The sequence below is a fragment of the Schistocerca nitens genome, chromosome 4 (assembly GCF_023898315.1).
Source record: "Schistocerca nitens isolate TAMUIC-IGC-003100 chromosome 4, iqSchNite1.1, whole genome shotgun sequence".
Taxonomy (NCBI): domain Eukaryota; kingdom Metazoa; phylum Arthropoda; class Insecta; order Orthoptera; family Acrididae; genus Schistocerca; species Schistocerca nitens.
In genome coordinates, this window is record NC_064617.1 from 12,305,830 (window position 1) to 12,326,923 (window position 21,094).

General features: G+C 28.8%; 1 protein-coding gene across 1 annotated transcript; it reads right to left on the bottom strand.

The window, feature by feature from the left end:
• Window positions 1-7,432: 7,432 nt before the first annotated feature.
• Window positions 7,433-9,223, bottom strand: LOC126253154 (collagenase 3-like). Its single transcript, XM_049954312.1, has 2 exons — window positions 7,921-9,223; window positions 7,433-7,557 (listed from the first exon to the last, which is right to left on the bottom strand). Exons 1-2 carry the CDS (start codon window positions 9,221-9,223, stop codon window positions 7,433-7,435), a joined length of 1,428 nt encoding a protein of 475 aa, XP_049810269.1.
• Window positions 9,224-21,094: the final 11,871 nt, after the last annotated feature.

Below are 21,094 nucleotides of genomic sequence, written 5' to 3' on the forward strand. Positions count from 1 at the left end.
GCATCGGAAAGTAAAACTGATGACACAGGAAACGCTCAAAACATAGACAGTAGGAAGACTTAGTCTTCCTGTACTTAAGTCGGCATTGTGTCTCTTATATTTAATTCCGATGCGATTTCTGTGTTTCATCGACAATGGGAGGGTCCAAGGGATACAGTAAACCGGCAGAGGTGCATCGGAATGTAAAACTGGTGACACAGGAAACGCTCAAAACATAGACCGTAAGAAGACTCAGTTTTCTTGTACTTAAGTCGGCGTTGTGTCTCTTATATTTAGTTCCGATGCAATTTCTGTGTTTCATCGTCAATGGGAAGGTCCAATGGATACAGTAAACCTGCAGAGGTGAATCGGAATGTCAAATTGTCGACACAGGAAACGCTCAAAACATAGACAGTAGGATGCCTCAGTCTTCCTGTACTTAAGTCGGCATTGTGTCTCTTATATTTAGTTTCGATGTAATTTGTGTGTTTAATCGCCAATGGGAAGGTCCAATGGATACAGTAAACCTGCAGAGGTGAAACGGAATGTCAAATTGTCGACACAGGAAACGCTCAAAACATAGACAGTAGGATGCCTCAGTCTTCCTGTAGTTAAGTCGGCATTGTGTCTCTTATATTTCATTCCGATGCAATTTCTGTGTTTCATCTTCAATGGGAAGGTCCAGGAGATACAGTAAACCTGCAGAGGTGCATCAGAATGTGAAACTGGTGAAACAGGAAACGCTCAAAACATAGACAGTACGAAGACTCAGTCTTCCTGTACTTAAGTCGGCATTGTGTCTCTTATATTTAATTCCGATGCGATTTCTGTGTTTCATCGACAATGGGAGGGTCCAAGGGATACAGTAAACATGCAGAGGTACATCGGAATGTAAAACTGGTGACACAGGAAACGCTCAAAACATAGACATTAGGGAGACTGAGTCTTCCTGTACTTAAGTCGGGATTGTGTCTCTTATATTTAATTCCGATGCAATTTCTGTGTTTCATCGTCAATGGGAAGGTCCAAGGGATACAGTAAACCTGCAGAGGTGCATTGGAATGTAAAACTGGTGACACAGGAAACGCTCAAATCATAGACAGTAGGAAGACTCAGTCTTCCTGTACTTAAGTCGGCATTGTGTCTCTTATATTTATTTCCGATGAAATTTCTGTGTTTCATCGGCACTGTGAAGGTCCAAGGGATACGATAAACCTGTAGAAGTGCATCGGAATGTAAAACTGGTGACACAGGAAACGCTCAAATTATAGACAGTACGAAGACTCAGTCTTCCTGTACTTAAGTCTGCATTGTGTCTCTTATATTCAATTCCCATGCAATTTCTGTGTTTCATCGACAATGGGAAGGTCCAAGGGATACAGCAAACCCTCAGAGGTGCATCAGATTGTAAAACTGGTGACACAGGAAACGCTCAAAACATTGCCAGTAGAAAGTCTCAGTCTTCCTGTACATAAGACGGCATTGTGTCTCTTATATTTAATTCTGAAGCAATTTCTGTGTTTCATAGTCAATGGGAAGGTCCAAGGGATACAGTAAACCTGCAGAGGTGCATCGGAATGTAAAACTAGTGACACAGGAAACGCTCAAAGCATAGACAGTAGGAAGACTCAGTCTTCCTGTACTTAAGTCGGCATTGTGTCTCTTATATTTAATTCCGATGCAATTTCTGTGTTTCATCGACAATGGGAAGGTCCAAGGGATACAGTAAACCGGCAGGGGTGCATCGGAATGTAAAACTGGTGACACAGGAATCGCTCAAAACATAGACCGTAAGAAGACTCAGATTTCTTGTACTTAAATCGGCGTTGTGTCTCTTATATTTAAGTCCGATGAAATATCTGTGTTTCATCGACAATGGGAAGGTCCAATGGACACAGTAAACCTGTAGAGGTGAATCGGAATGTAAAAGTGTTGACACAGGAAACGCTCAAAACATAGACAGTAGGAAGACTCAGTCTTCCTGTACTTAAGTCGGCATTGTGTCTCTTATATTTAATTCCGATGCGATTTCTGTGTTTCATCGACAATTAGAAGGTCCAATGGATACAGTAAACCTGCAGAGGTGCATCGGAATGTAAAACTGGTGACACAGGAAACGCTCATAACATAGACAGTAGGAAGTCACAGTCTTCCTGTACTTAAGTCGGCATTGTGTCTCTTATATTTATTTCCGATGCAATTTCTGTGTTTCATCGTCAATGGGAAGGTCCAAGTGATACAGTAAACCTGTAGAGGTGCATCGGAATGTAAAACTGGTGACACAGGAAACGCTCAAATTATAGACAGTAGGAAGACTCAGTCTTCCTGTACTTAAGTCGGCATTGTGTCTCTTATATTTAATTCCGATGCAATTTCTGTGTTTCTTAGTCAATGGGAAGGTCCAGGGGATACAGTAAACCTGAAGAGGTGCATCGGAATGTAAAACTGGTGACACAGGAAACGCTCAAAACGTAGACAGTAGGAAGACTCCGTGTTCCTGTACTTAAGCCGGCATTGTGTCTCTTATATTTAATTCCGATGCGATTTCTGTGTTTCATCGACAATGGGAAGGTCCAAGGGATACAGTAAACCGGCAGGGGTGCATCGGAATGTAAAACTGGTGACACAGGAAACGCTCAAAACATAGACCGTAAGAAGACTCAGATTTCTTGTACTTAAGTCGGCGTTGTGTCTCTTATATTTAAGTCTGATGAAATATCTGTGTTTCATCGACAATGGGAAGGTCCAATGGACACAGTAAACCTGTAGAGGTGAATCGGAATGTAAAAGTGTTGACACAGGAAACGCTCAAAACATAGACAAGTAGATAGGAAATGTATGTTCTACCCCAATTACCGAAATCAGTCATTTAAACCCTATTTTATGCTATTTTTAGACCATTTTACATGGAAATCAGCTATTGTTCATATTTTTACAATGATACAACCACAAAATTAGGGAATTGCATAAAGTGTCTCTTTTAGATAATACTATATAAATTATAGAAGGTGTTGAATAATAAAAATATATACAATTATAGATTGTGTTGGTTATTCTAAATATATACATATATACAATTACAAATAAATATGTTTACATAATATATACAATATTTACAATAAACTATAATGTCCAAGTGGTAATGTATTTATTCCATCATTCAGAATGTGTCTTTTATCATCATTTGCACTTAGTGCTATTTTATTTAATTTTACTGTATATATTTCATGTTTATAGCTTCTAATTAAATTCATTGATCTATATAATTCACTATTATTGAATAAGCAGTCTTTATAGTCATCCATTGATATTTTATTCATTACTACTGATTTCTTAACACCTTTAGATTTTTTATTTTCTTTTTCACCAACACAATATGCATACATTTTAGCTCTCAAACCAACAAATTCAGTCATTATTTTACCATTACATTCATCTTTCATTTTACCTAATACCTTTTTGTTCATTTGTGGTATATTGTACACATTATTTGTTGCATAATCACTTGTATCAAAATGTTCAATCATATTTTTCATATCTTTATAAAAGTCATCTGTTTTTATATTGTATATATAACTATCGGTATCTTGATAACATAACTCAATATTTGTACCATATTTAGGTTTCATTACATCATAATGAAAACTATACATTAATTCTTTTGATAAATCTAATATACTCATTCCAACATAAATTGGTTTATTAAATTTAATTTCAGTTTTATTCATATGAATAGCTACCAGATTTTCATTAAATATTGTTCTATGTTTGAAATTTGGTTTAGCTATTAATTTATCACATTTTTTACCATCTGATACTAATTTTATATTAACTCTGTTTCTTATATTTTCCATTGTTTTTCCAAACACACTATTATTCATCAGTTTAAAAAAATCTTTTTCAAAATCATTTTTAGCTTTTGTTCTCATTTCTGTATTTAAGTCAATGTACTTTTTCAACCAATCACTTTGTCTGAATTTTAGTGCACGATGTATTTTTGTTAATTTCAATCCTAATTTTATACATTGTTTTAGGTTTCTATAATGTACAACATATTTATATTTATTGTTTAATGTTGTTAATAATTTATGTCCATTTTCTGGTGCTAATGGTAAATCTTTATGTTTGTCATGTAATTCAATTGGATATTGTAAATCAACTTCTAATATATATCCATATTCAGATTTATCTGGAATGTTCATTACATCAATATCTAAATTATTTTCCCATTCAAATCCACCATATGGTAAATATTGTGACATTGCATATCCATATAAATTATTAGCATCTAAATACATTAAATAATTTGATTCTTTATTTTTATTGTAATCTTTCATGTATTTATTATTTGCTTTAACATATCTTTTACAACATTGTGCTATACCACCTCTAATGCCTTTTTCAACCATTAATATCATATTATAATCATGTAATAATTCAAGTGGTTGTTTAGTCATTTTTAACATTGCATCCCAAGATAAACCAGGTGCTGTATAATACCATGCTGGATCTAAATCATATGATTTCATACATGTGTCTCTAAAGTTCTCAAATACATCAGCTAATAATAACACATCTGTTTTCAAATATAAATCATGGTATTCACCCATATTTTTTATATTAAATTTATTCCATACTAATTGTGCATGCTCATAATCATCATCACTTATATTACATTCATTGATCTTACTATAGAATTCATTTTTAGGTGGTAATTGTGTTTCATTGAATCTATTCCAATTATCCATATAATCATATGGGTACACACCTTTTCTAATAACTAGATCTACTTTATCTTTTTGAAAGAATAATTCAATATTTTTCATTTTATCTTTTGACAAATTAGATGATAGTTTATCTAATGATGATGCCATGAATCTAAATGTATCAATAAATCTCATTTTTAAGTTATTTGTTTGCTTACCAAAACTTATATATTTTTCTTCATTATTTGGAATCAATTCAATTTCTTTTTCATCATAACCAAGTTCTTTAATAAACAAATGTGAATCATAACCAGTTAGATTGTGTAAGAATATAGGCACAAATGTTGGTTGTTGAAGTTTAAGATTACATTCATTACATAATGGTGCTATATAATTACCAGTTAAATGATCATGATGATGTACTTTTTTATTATTTGGTGTATATGGTGATTCACATAATGTACATCTTTTAGATTGGTTATGTATTTTTATTTGTTCATGTGTTAACTGTTTCATTGGTTCTATTTGTGAATATATATGTCCTATTTGTTCAACTTCATTTTTAATCATCTCAATAAATTTAGTTTTAGCATTTGGTCCTCTATAAACAACAGGATCTTTATAATGATTATGAATGTATTTCACATAGTAACAAAATCCAGATGGTTCATGTTTTTGATATTTCATTGTGTATGATTCATTTGGATTTGGTTCACATGTGTCCATTTTCAATAATAAGCTTTCAAAATCAGCATATATAACAAATGGAACAGGCATTGTATGTTTATAATTCTTAAATGTTATGTATTCACCTTCATTTGGTACTCTAATTTTAACTGATTCATTTTTAGAACAATCTTCTTTATGTACATTTAGTTTACTTTCTGAATTAAAGTGTTGTAGACACATTTTACATAGATGAATATTTTCAGTATGTTTTGTACACTGAGATCTAATTAATCGAGATAGATTTTTAATCCAACAATAATGTGAATTATTATTATTTTTCATGTATAATAAATCAATATGTGTTGATTTTTCATCTTTAGTTATCTTTAATGGATATATTTCATATTTCTCATCATATGCATACACATTAATCGATATATTAAGTTTACATTCATATTTAGGTATATTATCAATTTTAACTGGATATTCTATTTGACCAATTTTAGTTTCTAATTGTTTGACACATTCTATATAGTTACTAGTTCTGTCTGGGTTTTTACATTTTGTAGGGTCAACTGGATTTAATGCTGATGCTATAGACCACAAGAAACATTTTTCATCATTATTCTTAACATTTATACATGCTTTTTTATCTTTTATTGTTTTTGGTAGTTCAATATATGATGAACCATTAAGTGGTGTATATTTGTTAATTCCTAATTGTAAACCAATTACACTATTTAACATCCAGCCTGATCCTCTATCTTGAAAATTTTGCATGTATGTTAATATTTGTTGTTTACCTTTTGTATAAAATTTATTTAGATCTTTTTCATTTGTGATTGTATAGTTGTATGTTGAGAATCTAAATTCTTTTATTTCATTAGTAGTATTCAATTTGAATTCACAGAACAATATTAGATTAACTTTTGATCCATTGTATATTTTAAGATTATCTTTTATTAACTGACATACAATAGGTTTTGCTGATGTCATAATGTGTTGTGGATCTTTAATTTTTAAGTTGTTTTCAATATTGTATGTTTGTAATCTATTTTGGAATGCTTTTTCAATTGAATGATAAATATGAATTTTTCGTTCATTAGGATGTTCAAATATATCTGTAGCAAATGGAAATAGTGTTTGAGTATTTTGAATCAACTGTAACAAATCACTTTTACATAATTTAGAATATCCACTAAGATTTAAATGTTTAGCTAATGTTTTAAGTTCATTAACATTCATTTTTGATGGATCTTTATCTTCTATATTAGCAATAGATTCATTTTTAGGTGTTCTTTTTCTTTTATTAGATTCCTTAGCAATATCAATTGTATGTGGAAATAATAAATCCATTAATTCACTTTTACGCATTTTAGAGTAACCTTTAATCTTTATGCTTTTAGCTATTGCTCTAAGTTCATTCATCTTCATCTCCATTATGATAGCTCTATTTATTAAGGAAGAAAACTATTATTTTTGTTGTCTGTATTTGTTGTCTATTTACTTATGTAATTATTATTCAGAATATTTGGTAACTGTATTTTTACAAATAGATACAGATATATCTATTTATTAGGGATAAAAAGTAAACTAATTGTTGTCTGTATGTGTTGTCTCTTTTGTGTTTTTTTATATTACATAACTGATATTTATTAGCCTTATTTTGATAACTAGATACAGTTAGATGTATCTATTTACTTACATAATAATTATTCAGAATATTATACTCTATACAACATATGGTTGTATAATTTGATAAAAAATATATTATAAGAATTAGTAGATATTTATAGATTCTTTTTCTTTTATAAGATCAGAATGAATTAATGATTTTTCATGCTGTTTAAGTTTACATCTAGCTACAATTCTACCACATTCACATGCTACCTTTTCAAATAATTTATCTTTGTTTGCTTCATAATATCTTTTAGTATAATAACATGCACACTGGTTACATACTCTACGGTGTCCATCTTTTACAAATTTATCAAAATGAAATTCATTAATATTTTTATCTTCTTTACATCTACAACATTTCTTAGTTGTATCCATTTATTACACTTAAAAACTCTAATTTATTGTTGTCTAAATTCTAATACATGTACCTTTTTATCTGATCTATCCATCATTCCTTTATATACAATATTACAACCAATTATAGCTGTACAATCATCCCAACCAATCATTTTTGCATATCTATCTGGTAGTATTATATTAAATTCATTATTAAGTTCAATAAATGTTTTAAAACCTAATTTAGTATTTTTGATTTCTACATTTGTAATATGATACACTTTATCCACTTCAATGTCACATAATTTCACCAATGGTGTATTTTTATTAACACTATTAAGTCTAGTTAATAGTTCCATTTATATAGAAGAAAAATGTTTTAATTGTTGGATTGTATTGTTTAGTACAATTATTAGTTCTGATATTAACGAAGATGATTTAATACAATCTATACCAAATAGTGATAAATCAAATATACCATACTTTACTACTTTTTTGGTGAATTCATTATATTCATAAAAGGCATCATCTCTAAAAAAGTACAACATACCATTAATGTACCTAAATACTGAATTTATACCAGTTGGTAATCCAGAATATTCTCTACTTATAATACCACGTACTTTATATTTAAAATTACATTCATCTATTTCAGCATAGAAAAAGTCATTAAAGAAAATAAATGTTCTACCAGAATAAGTGTTCACTATACCATTTAATTTGAAATTATTGCGTAAACCTGTACTAGATAGTGGTTTTGGATATCCTGATATCAATTGTAATGTATGTAAATGTATCATATATACCATATTATTGGAAAATATAACAAGTTCACCACTAGGTCTCTGATATATACCATCTATACGGTTTACATCATTTGGTAAAAATGTTAACCAATCAGTTATTAATTGTGATTGTGGTATTGTATTTTGAATTATCCACACCCATTTCTGATAAAAAACATATAAAATCCCATTCATAAATAATATGTGATCAATATGTTTAGTTTGACATAATGATATAGGTTCTGATTGTATAGGTGGTGAAATTGGTTTAATTGGTACTTGTGTTGGTTGTGTTGATTGTTTACCATATAAACTTTGAATAGCATCAATATCATCTTGAGATAATTCTAAATGAGATCCATTATAGTATGCATACATTATTGAACCATAATCATCTGAATGTCGTAGACCTAATGAATGACCAATCTCATGTATTAATACTTCAAATAGATTTGTTTGTCCTTTTGGTGTATTAGTATTCATCTCTAAATACCATATTTCATCATCATCCATATGTATTTCTACAGGATTATTATTCATATCTGGAAAAAATGCATGACCTAAAACATTACCTTTACCATCTAAATCCTTTGAACAATGTATACTTTTATCAATTTCAAATTTATGTTTACGTCTTTTATTTGTAATTAAGATATCAGGATTATTGCTATCATGTTTAAACTGAATATCTATTTTATCTTGCCATATTTTAAATGCTGCATCAGTTAATTGTAATACTTTTTTAGTAGCACCTTTATAATGCCATTTGATATGTTGCTTATTCCATTTATACAAACTAGTTCTATAGCTACCAAATTCATCTTTTACACCACATCTAGGCATGTTCATAAAATTTAAAGTATCATCACTTAATTCACCACTTATTTCAAGATTATATGTTAACTGAAATAACATTAATGCTTCTCTAAATGTATCATCACTAACATGAGTATTATCATTAACATTTGTAATATCTAAATATCCATAATCACTTAAATACTTTATTGCTTTACTCTTATCATTGGCATATATAATTTTAAACAACAATAAGAGTATTATTGTTTTCATTTATATAGACTTAAAAAATTCAATCTTAATATTCTCATTCTTATCACTAAAATATAAATCAATAATATGGTTATCTATAGTTGAAGAAAATTCCCAATCAGATGATGTAATTGATTCTTTAAAATTTAGAAATACCTTTTCATCATAATTATAAATAATAATTCTATAAGTCGTATACAACATTTTTTCATATTTAATATAACCAATTCTAAGATTATTATGTAAATAAAAATCAATGTTGAATTGTTCAAGTTTAGATATGACTTCTATCAGTCTTATTTATTATATAAAAAATTATTTTAGTTATTTAAGTCAAATATTAAATTGTAAAAAATGGACAACAATCCATAATAAATTTTTTATATATAAATGGAGGCAATTGTAGATATCATAAACAACAAACTATCTTATAATAATAAACAAGTGTGTGTTTTTGTTGACAAAGAAAGTAATCCATGGTTTAAAGGTAAAGATGTGGCTGAAATATTAGAATATAAGAAGTCTGATAAAGCATTCAAACATATTGATGATGATGATAAAACTATATTAGAAAATTTAGGACCCTCCAATTTGGAGGGCCTTACATACAATGAAAAACAAACCATATTTATCAATGAATCAGGATTATATTCACTTATTTTATCATCTAACAAGGATGAAGCTAAAAAGTTTAAAAAATGGGTAACTAGTGATGTGTTACCATCAATTAGAAGACATGGTGAATATAAATTGCAGAAACAAAATGAACAATTACAACAACAACTTAAACAAAAAGATGAAGAATGTTTGCAACTAAGAAATATAATATCTGATGTAGTAGAAATGAAAAAAGATCAAATCATATATATTGCTACATCTAAAATATATGCTAGAAAAAATTACTTCAAAGTAGGAGGTGTAATAACTAAATTGCATCTACAAGGTAGATTTTCTACGTATAGTAGTGGTAGGCCAGATAATGATAAATTATTTTATATTTTTATTCACGAATGTTACGATTACAAACTAATTGAATGTATAGTTGAGAAATATTTAGGTGTACATCGAATTGATAAAAATAAAGAAATGTATCAAATACATTTTAATGATTTATCTCAGTATATTAAACTATTTTGTCAGGATACAGATAAATATGTTGATATGATAAATTCATATAGAAGTACTATATACAGCAATATTTTAACTAAACCACCAATCTATTTTGATCCAATTGCTATTGAACAAGAAATTATACTACAGTTACAGATTGGAAATAAAATGCATAAAATAAAACCTATAGTGTTAGATGACTTAAATCGAGATCAACTAGTTCTGATAATTTCTGAATTGTATGAAGAATATCCTAACAAAGCAAATGTAATAAGGAAATCATTTCAAAAATTAATTGAATCAAAAGGATATAAAATTAAATCAAAGAAGAAGATATGGAATGCATCAATTGATATTCTAAAAGGAATAAATTCGGATATAGTTTTCAAGTATTAGTAAAACAAATATCAACTAAATAAAAATGTATGTTAGATATATCAATCAGCCTCATTTACTAAATTCAAAAATAAACAGTTTGTTTCTTAAAATATTCATAAACAACACATATTTCCTCACCATTCAGATCATATACATAATTCAAAGATTCGTCATTTAACTGATTAATGAATATAGATACATCATCATCAGGATAACAGACAGATAGAAAAAACAGAAGTGCAAACTTCTTCATTTATATATATAAAAATTATTCACGTAATTATGTTGTCCTTACTAACCCAACTATTATGTGAATTATCAAATCCTAACCATTTAACATATACTTTATCACCTTTTGTTCTTAACACCTTTTCAATAAGATATACATCTGGATATTTTGTTTTCTGTATCTCATGTTCATAGAAATTACCTTTAATATCTTTTAATTTATATGTAATTGGATCTGAATAAATAACATCTTCAATTTCAAATAATTCTGTTGACCAATTAGCTGTATATCCTTTTTCAAATATTCCTTTTAATTTACTTATTCTAACTTGATCACCAATAGAATATTTAGCTTTATATGGATATATTACAGTAGCAGATGGTTTATAATTTTTATCATTAACATCTATTGGTTTCATATTTATTGTACTATGTTTAGTATTATTATAGTCATTTACTAGTTTTTGTAATATATCAACCCATTTATAGTTACCTTGAATATCAAATTGTTTCCACATTTTCTCTTTTAGTGTTCTATTAAATCGTTCTACAACTGATGCTTTAATTTCAGTAAATGTAGAATAGTGATTAACATTATATATTTTCATTAGTTTATTAAAATATTTATTATAAAATTCTTTTCCATTATCTGTTTGTAAATGTTTTGGTGATCTAATTTTAAATATATTATCAAATGCATTTGCTACATTTTCACCTGATTTATCCTTAATTGGAATAGCCCATGCATATTTAGAATATACATCAATAACAGTTAACATATATTTATATCCTTTATTTATTTTTGATATACCTTTTAAATTACCTGAATCCATTTCAACTAAATCAGCTTGCCATAAATCATCTATCCCAAATGATTCTACTTTTCTTCTATTGTAATTTTTTCTCATTGGTTTATGTAGTTCATTTATTATATTTTCTCTACTTACTATTAATTTTTTTTTAAAAACTTACTCTTTTTTGTTTTACATACTGAACATATGCCTTCAATTCTATTACGTCCATTTTTAGTTATTGATCTATGTAGATCATGTGTATCTGTAAATGTTTTACACTTCAAACAATATATTTGATCATTCATTTATAAGGCTTAAAATTCTTCTTCATCTATTAATTCACCAAATATAATTAACTTAACATCAACTGGAACAGTTTTAACTGCATCATTTAATGTAACAGTTAGAAAATTTGATTTGTGCACAATTATTGATTGATTACCATTATTTACTTCATATAATTTATCAGCTACACTTACTGCAATATCAAAGTCATCAAATTTCAAATCTTTGTTTATATTCTTACCAACAACAACAATTCTTTTAAGTCTGAAATCATATTCAAAGTTGTGCATTTTTTGTTCATTTCCAGTCAGAAAGGTAAATTCAATTGTTTGTTTATCACAGATTTTATTTTCAAGATTATTTATTTTATTTATGTATGGTGATAAATCTGACTTTGAGAAATAATCTGAAAAAGCCTTTTCAATCTCCTTTTTTGTGAAGAAATTCTTAAAAGTGTTGTAGTTATCTTGATGAATCTGATTAATTTTTTCATTAAGTTTTGTATTGGTAACATAGTTATTAAATTGTGTTAAAATAGACATGTATTCAGGTTTGGTAACATATTCGTTTTCTAAGTATCCTTTTGTAACAGCATCATAGTCATTAACTGGGTCATTTATATTTACTAACCGTTTACCTTTAAAACTAATATATTTTGTGGTAACCTCAAAAATCTCAATCAGTTCTTTTTCAAATACATTAATTACATTTTGAATTTTTGAATCCAATATTGAGTTTAGTTTATTAATTTGTTTGTTTTTTATATTTTCTGATTTTATTTTATTTCCAAAAATGTCCATTTATTAGATTCAAAATATCACTGAATTTATAACCATCTGATAATAGCTTTAACACAAATATACATAAATGCCCACATATTACTTCATCATAATTTTGTATTCTCATTGCATTATAGTATAATTCATTTTCACCTAAATATTTAACTAGTTGATATGGTATATTGCCACCAAATGAATCAAACACAAATTTACCATCATTATTCTTATAATAACATATCCAATGTGTACCAACATGATCAGATGTGTCTAAATTTACTATTCCACATTCATTATTTTTAGGTTTATTAGATAACTCATCTATCATAAAAACACCTTTAAAATGTTTAATTTTTAGTTTTTTAGCTATATTTTCTAAATCAAAATTACTCAATGCTTGTGGATACATTTTCATTATTTTTTGCATCGTTTTTTTAACCCTGTACCTTTTTTCTCCATTTCCATATTATGCCTCTTTAATTCAGCTAATTCAGCATCATTTTTCTTTTTATTCATAACTGAACTAGCAACAGCTGCAGCACCACCTGCTAAAGATCCCAATGCTCCTAATGCTGCAAATAGTAAAGGTAGAAAACCACCTTCATGTTGTGTTAATCCACTACCTTCTTTCTTTTTCTGTAAATATTCAATAATCTTTTTCACAACTGGAATACCTAGTGTAATAAGTAAATTACCACCAATTTTTTTATCTCTTTTTCTTTTTTGAGCATTAGTTAAAAACTGATCAATACTATTTAGTTGATCATTATTGGCTTTAATTTTAAGTGCTTTTGGTTTAATTTTTCCACTAGGTAGTAAAGTATAGTCAATACTGAATGTATTCATTTATATAGATTAAAAATCCCATCTATCTCAGCAAGATATAGTCCCATTCCTAATTTTCTTTTAGTATACATTATTCCTCTAACAGCAGTAGAAGCTAATTTTTCACCTAATGATGCATCTGAACTATACATTCTCTCTTTTGCTACATTTTGTAATATTTTATCAGCTATATGTCTTTTTTCTATATCTTTATTATCCCTATATGCAATATCATGCTGTTTACATGCTTCATCTAATGGATTTATACCTTTATCACCTCTAGATAACCTTTCATCTAATTTTGTACCTGGTCCACAATAATTATAACCAGGTAGATGCATTTCAAATGGTAATTTATTAATTAATGTATTTATCAAGCCTTTACCATATTTTTCATTCTTCCAAAATGTATGTGGTATATTATTCAAGAACCTAATTAAATATGGAATACCTTTTGGATCATTAATTATAAAGTCATTAAATTTATTTGTTAACATTTTAGTTATTCCTACCTTTTCATTGTAATAATTATTATTACCAGCCATTTCCTCACCATGAATTACCATTAATCTATCAATTAGTTGTCTAACATCATTCATCCATATATATTCAACTGGTTTTTCACTATATTTTTTAACAAATCCTGTACCTGATTTGGTTGGGGACACATCTGAACAATCTGATGAATCTATAGTTTGTTTTCTTTTTTGGGGGAAATAAATATCAACAATTTCTTTTATCAAATTATTGTATTTAACACCTTTACTTGATTTGATTTTATTTGGATTTTTATCAGAATATAACGCATCTGATTTGTATAATATATCTGCATAATTTGATAGATCAACAGGATAAAATTCATCATTCAAATCATCCATAGAAATATGTTTTTTAGTTAAAAGGTTCATTAATCCATCTGTACCATCATATTCATGTCCACCAATGATTAGTTTATCCCCTTTGAATTCTACAGGTAATTTACCAATGTACTTAAACATTCCAACAGGTCTTAATCCAAAAACTGGATCCTCACTGTTATTGATATATTTTAACATTCTTTCACTTATATTTATAATTTTACCTTTGTTATCATCATTTTTACTAAGCATTTTTTTATTTTTTATTTCTTCATCATATTGAGTTAAAACATCTCGTATTTCAGATTCACTTAATGTAAAATCATTAATTGGTGCTATGTCATGATGGTGATGATATGGAATTATTTGTTTTTCTACCTCTCTATTTTCTTCAATAGCTTTCAGAACATTATCACCTATTTCTTCAAACCCTTGTTTTAATTGTTCTATAGCATCAATAACAGGTTGATCCTCTTTTTTATATTTTTCATATTCTGTTCTTGGTTGTTTTTTCCATGTTTTAAATTGTTCTTTTAATTTTTCTACTTTTTTTCTATTACGTTTAGCTTGTTTAACTATAGCTGGATCATATTTTGTAAACATTTATTTAGAATGAAAATGTGTTTATGTTGATGTTTGAGTTGACGTTTAACGTTTATGTTAACGTTTATGTTTATGTTTAACATTTATGTTTATGTTAACATTTATGTTTATGTTTATGTTTACGTTTATGTTTATGTTAACATTTATGTTTATGTTTATGTTTACGTTTATGTTCTTATGAAATGTTGTATTTTATTTCTATATTTTCCATCATTACATTTCCTTGTAATATCTATTGTTATAAAACCAAATTCATCATTCCAACATTTACTACATATTTCTTTAAATTCGTTAAATTTTAAATCACCACCAACAAATTCATTATAAACATGATGTAGATTTGTATCATCCTGTCTAAATATATTTAAGAAATTCAGATTATCTCTGACTAACTGTTTAGGTATTTTTGAGTATGTTTGAGCTAAATAAAAACAATCAATTCCTTTATGTCTACCTCTAGTAAAATATTCTCTTACTATATCTTGATTTTCTAGGATAAAATCATCAAATATTACAATTGAATTATCATCACAATCATCTAATGGTACAATGTCATCATTGCTACTAATAAATGATGCTAATGAATCACCTGTTATATCTTCAATTTTATTACATTTTTTAATTAGTTGTTGATATTTTGATTGATCTAAGCTTTTAGAATAAATATATACATGGTTTATTTTATCCCAATTTAACCAGCCTGGTGCTAATAAATAGTTATCAATCATTAATGTTGTTTTACCACATCCACTTGGTCCTATAATTGCACATCTAATTGAATTAGGTAACAGTTTCCCATGCTTATTTTTTACCTTTTTCTCTGGTATTCTAATTTTTGGTTCCCAATCAATTTTATTCATTTAATTAATAATAAATGAGTAGATTATTTCAATTGAGTGGTAATTCATCAGTACTTAAAAAAAGATTAAATGTACCTATTAGAGATAACTTTAATAGTGTAGCATTAGTTGGATTTTATACAACATTTTTAACACCTAATATAACATCTAAAAATAATAAATTATATTGTGATGGTGAAACAATTATATTTCCTATTGGTCAATATAATTTAAAAAATATAGAAAAATTTATTCATACAAAAAACCCTAATATAAATATTAAAGCAGATGAAATTTTAAATAGAGTTGTTATTGAGAGTGATAAAAAAATATATATGGATATACAAAAAGATAATATAGCACCTCTGTTAGGTTTTACTAATCAAACAATTAATCCAAAACAAAGAACTGTTGCTAATGATGTACCTAAAATTATACCATTTGAATTAATTAATATTAATTTTAATTTAGCTGATGGTATGTATATAAAGCATAATGATCATTTTCATAGAGAAACTAATATTATTGCTTCTTTTAAACCAAATGTTGAATTTGGTGCACCAATAATATATGAACCATCTCATCCATTATTTGTTCCTATTCATGATAAAATATATGATTTAGAAGTAACTATAACTGATGACAATGATAATTTAATTGATTTCAATGGGGCACAAATAACAGTTATATTGGAGATGAAATGACACATTTTTCTTCTTAATAAATGAAGAAGATTGAAAGCTATCAATTTCAATCATTTCCAGTGAATGAAAAAACAAAAAATAACTTAAATATTCCCAATAAGGATACAGAAATTAATATACATGTTGGTGATGGATGGTTGCATCCTAATATGGCTCAATTGTACATGAATTTTAGTATTATTAAAACTGATGGAACTAATTATCCAACATATGATGGAAAATCCAATAAGAAGCTAATTGATAACTATGTAGCAAAACTATTTGACTTTATAACCATAAGAAAGGGTAATCATGTTTTATCTAGAATTGAACATCCATTTATTTCATCATCAGTTTTGTTACATTTAACATCATGTGTTACTGATAAAATAAGTATGGAAGGACATATAGTTAACAATGGAAAATTAAGAAAGAAGAAAAATGAAGTATTATATCCATTGGAAATGTTAGGTGGATTTTTTAATGATTACCAAGAAATGATGTTTGAAGGTGATCTTACTGTATGTTTCACATGGTCATCAAGTGCAAATGATTGTATTTTGAGATGGGCTGATTATAATAATGCTGGAGTTGAAATTAAAGATACACTTCCAAGTGAAGGTAAAATCATAGTTGAGAATATGGAAATTCGTGTACCCGTTGTTAAATTTGAACCTAATTATGAACTTGAACTACGAGAAAATATACTGAAAAATCCAAAAATACCAATATCATTTTATGAATTACAAACTGTAGAAGTAGCTGGATTAAATGGTAAGGAAAAATTCGAATTAGACATCACAAATTATTATAACTCAATGGAATTTGATATGCCTTACTTTATATTTGTTGTATTTCAAACTAATCGTAAAAATAATCAATTGCTTGATTCATCATTATATGATCATGTTATGTTACAAAACCTATATCTGAAAAATGGGAGAAATGAATTATTTCCTCAAGAAATGTGGAATTTAGATCCACCATACGATTATTTGAAAGCTTATGATTCATTTCGTGATTTTAAAAGGTTAAAACAAAATGGAGATGGAAATGTTGATGTTAATCCATATAATTATATAACAAATTATCCTATTTATGTAATTAATATGGCACATAGAAAAAATACAGTTGTTACACAAAAAACAACTATGAAGTTATGTGCTACTTTTAAGGATAAAATACCTGATAATACACTAGCCTACATAGTCATGTATGGAAAGAAAAATCTCACTTATGATGCACAACACAGAATACTGACAGAGAACTTTTAATCCCATATATCAATATCTTCATCTTCATCTTCTTGTTTCTTATACTCATTTTCTTCATGTTTTGTTTTCTCATTTAAAAATTGTTCCCATATACTAATATTACGATTTGTGTTTTGTATTTTTATTTGATGTTCAATATTTAATAGTTCAGCTATTTTTGCAATTATATATTTGTATGGTACTGCCTTACCTTTGTAAAAGTGATTAAACATCTCAAATAATTCTATAATACGATCCTTTTCATTACCAGTAAACATGTCCACTATTGCACCATTTTCTATAGTTACACGTAAGTTCATTAAATGTTTATTAAAATATTTAAATCTATATTTTTTATTATTATGAACACTTACTTTATCAGGATTACAGATATAACATCTTGTACCAACAATATTCCATTGTGAACAATTTTGACAATATTCAGGTGCATAATATTCAGATGGATAATGTATATCATCAGGTATATCAATTTGAACTGCTTTTTCGAATTGTTGAACTAGTCTACTATCATCATTTTGTATTTCATTTTGAATGTTACTAGTGTTCTTTGAATAATATCTATTTTTTCTATCTTGATTTATACATTTCTTACATATAGATCTTGGTTTACCTAATTTCATTCCATATTCTGAATTATCTTTTATCATCTCACATTTAGTACATTTTTGTACTGTTTGATTTTGAATGTTACTGGTTTTCTTTGGCTGATATCTGTTTTTTCTATCTTGATTTATACATTTCTTACATATTGACCTTGGTTTACCTAATTTAAGTCCATATGCAGATATATCTTTTACCATATCACATTTGGTACACTTCTTTGATATGTTGTCCATTTATTATATAAAAAAATGTAAGTATTTGTTGTCCACTATTTGTTGTCTATGTTTTATATATGAAAATATATTGTATATTATTGTTTCATCATCATTCATTGTATATATGTATTTACTATATAAACATCATTATTAGCAATTGTATATAAGTAAATATTTAGAATAACCAACACCATCTATAATTGTATATATTTTTATTATTCAACACCATTATAAATGTTGTATATTTGTATATAGTACTATCTAAAAGAGACACTTTATGCATTTCCCTAATTTTGTGGTTGTATCATTGTAAAAATATGAACAATAGCTGATTTCGATGTAAAATGGTCTAAAAATAGCATAAAATAGGGTTTAAATGACTGATTTCGGTAATTGGGGTAGAACATACATTTCCTATCTACTTAGACAGTAGGAAGACTCAGTCTTCCTGTACTTAAGTCGGCATTGTGTCTCTTATATTTAATTCCGATGCGATTTCTGTGTTTCATCGACAATTAGAAGGTCCAATGGATACAGTAAACCTGCAGAGGTGCATCGGAATGTAAAACTGGTGACACAGGAAACGCTCAAAACATAGACAGTAGGAAGTCACAGTCTTCCTGTACTTAAGTCGGCATTGTGTCTCTTATATTTATTTCCGATGCAATTTCTGTGTTTCATCGTCAATGGGAAGGTCCAAGTGATACAGTAAACCTGTAGAGGTGCATCGGAATGTAAAACTGGTGACACAGGAAACGCTCAAATTATAGACAGTAGGAAGACTCAGTCTTCCTGTACTTAAGTCGGCATTGTGTCTCTTATATTTAATTCCGATGCAATTTCTGTGTTTCTTAGTCAATGGGAAGGTCCAGGGGATACAGTAAACCTGAAGAGGTGCATCGGAATGTAAAACCGGTGACACAGGAAACGCTCAAAACGTAGTCAGTAAGAAGACTCCGTGTTCCTGTACTTAAGCCGGCATTGTGTCTCTTATGTTTAATTCCGATGCGATTTCTGTGTTTCATCGACAATGGGAAGGTCCAAGGGATACAGTAAACCGGCAGGAGTGCATCGGAATGTAAAACTGGTGACACAGGAAACGCTCAAAGCATAGACCGTAAGAAGACTCAGTTTTCTTGTAGTTAAGTCGGCGTTGTGTCTCTTTTATTGAATTCCGATGTAATTTCTGTGTTTCATCGTAAATGGGAAGGTCCAATGGATACAGTAAACCTGCAGAGGTGAATCGGAATGTAAAACTGGTGACACAGGAAACGCTCAAAACATAGACAGTAGGAAGACTCAGATTTCTTGTACTTAAGTCGGCGTTGTGTCTCTTATATTTAATTCCGATGAAATATCTGTGTTTCATCGTAAATGGGAAGGTCCACTGGATACAGTAAACCTGTAGAGGTGAATCGGAATGTAAAAGTGTTGACACAGGAAACGCTCAAAGCATAGACAGTAGGAAGACTCAGTCTTCCTGTACTTAAGTCGGCATTGTGTCTCTTATATTTAATTCCGATGCGATTTCTGTGTTTCATCGACAATGGGAAGGTCCAATGGGCACAGTAAACCTGCAGAGGTGCATCGGAATGTAAAACTGGTGACACAGGAAACGCTCAAAACATAGACAGTAGGAATACTCAGTGTTCCTGTACTTAAGTCGGCATTGTGTCTCTTATATTTAATTCCGATGCAATTTCTGTGTTTCATCGTCAATGGGAAGGTCCAAGTGATAGAGTAAACCTGTAGAGGTGCATCGGAATGTAAAACTGGTAACACAGGAAACGCTCAAATTATAGACAGTAGGAAGACTCAGTCCTCCTGTACTTAAGTCGGCATTGTGTCTCTTATATTTAATTCCGATGCAATTTTTGTGTTTCATCGTCAATGGGAAGGTCCAAGGGATACAGTAAACCTGCAGAGGTGCATCAGAATGTAAAACTGGTGACACAGGAAACGCTCAAAACCTAGACAGTAGGAAGACTCAGTCTTCCTGTACTTAAGTCGGCATTGTGTCTCTTATATTTAATTCCGATGCAATTTCTGTGTTTCTTAGACAATGGAAAGGTCCAAGGGATACAGTAAACCTGAAGAGGTGCATCGAAATCTAAAACTAGTGAGACAGGAAACGCCCAATACATAGACAGTAGGAAGCCTCAGTCTTCCCGTACTTAAGTCGGCATTGTGTCTCTTATATTTAATTCCGATGCGATTTCTGTGTTTCATCGACAATGGGATGGTCCAATGGATACAGTAAACCTGCAGAGATGCATCGGAATGTAAAACTGGTGACACAGGAAACGCTCAAATCGTAGACAGTAGGAAGACTCAGTGTTCCTGTACTTAAGTCGGCATTGTGTCTCTTATATTTAATTCCGATGCGATTTCTGTGTTTCATCGACAATGGGAAGGTCCAAGG

Coding starts and splice junctions, on each gene's coding strand:
- LOC126253154 (XM_049954312.1), bottom strand. CDS start 9,223: ATGAAAACAATAATACTCTTATTGTTGTTTAAAATTATATATGCCAAT. Junction 7,558..7,920: donor AGTATTTAGGTACATTAATG/GTATGTTGTACT, acceptor TAATACTACCAG/ATAGATATGCAAAAATGATT.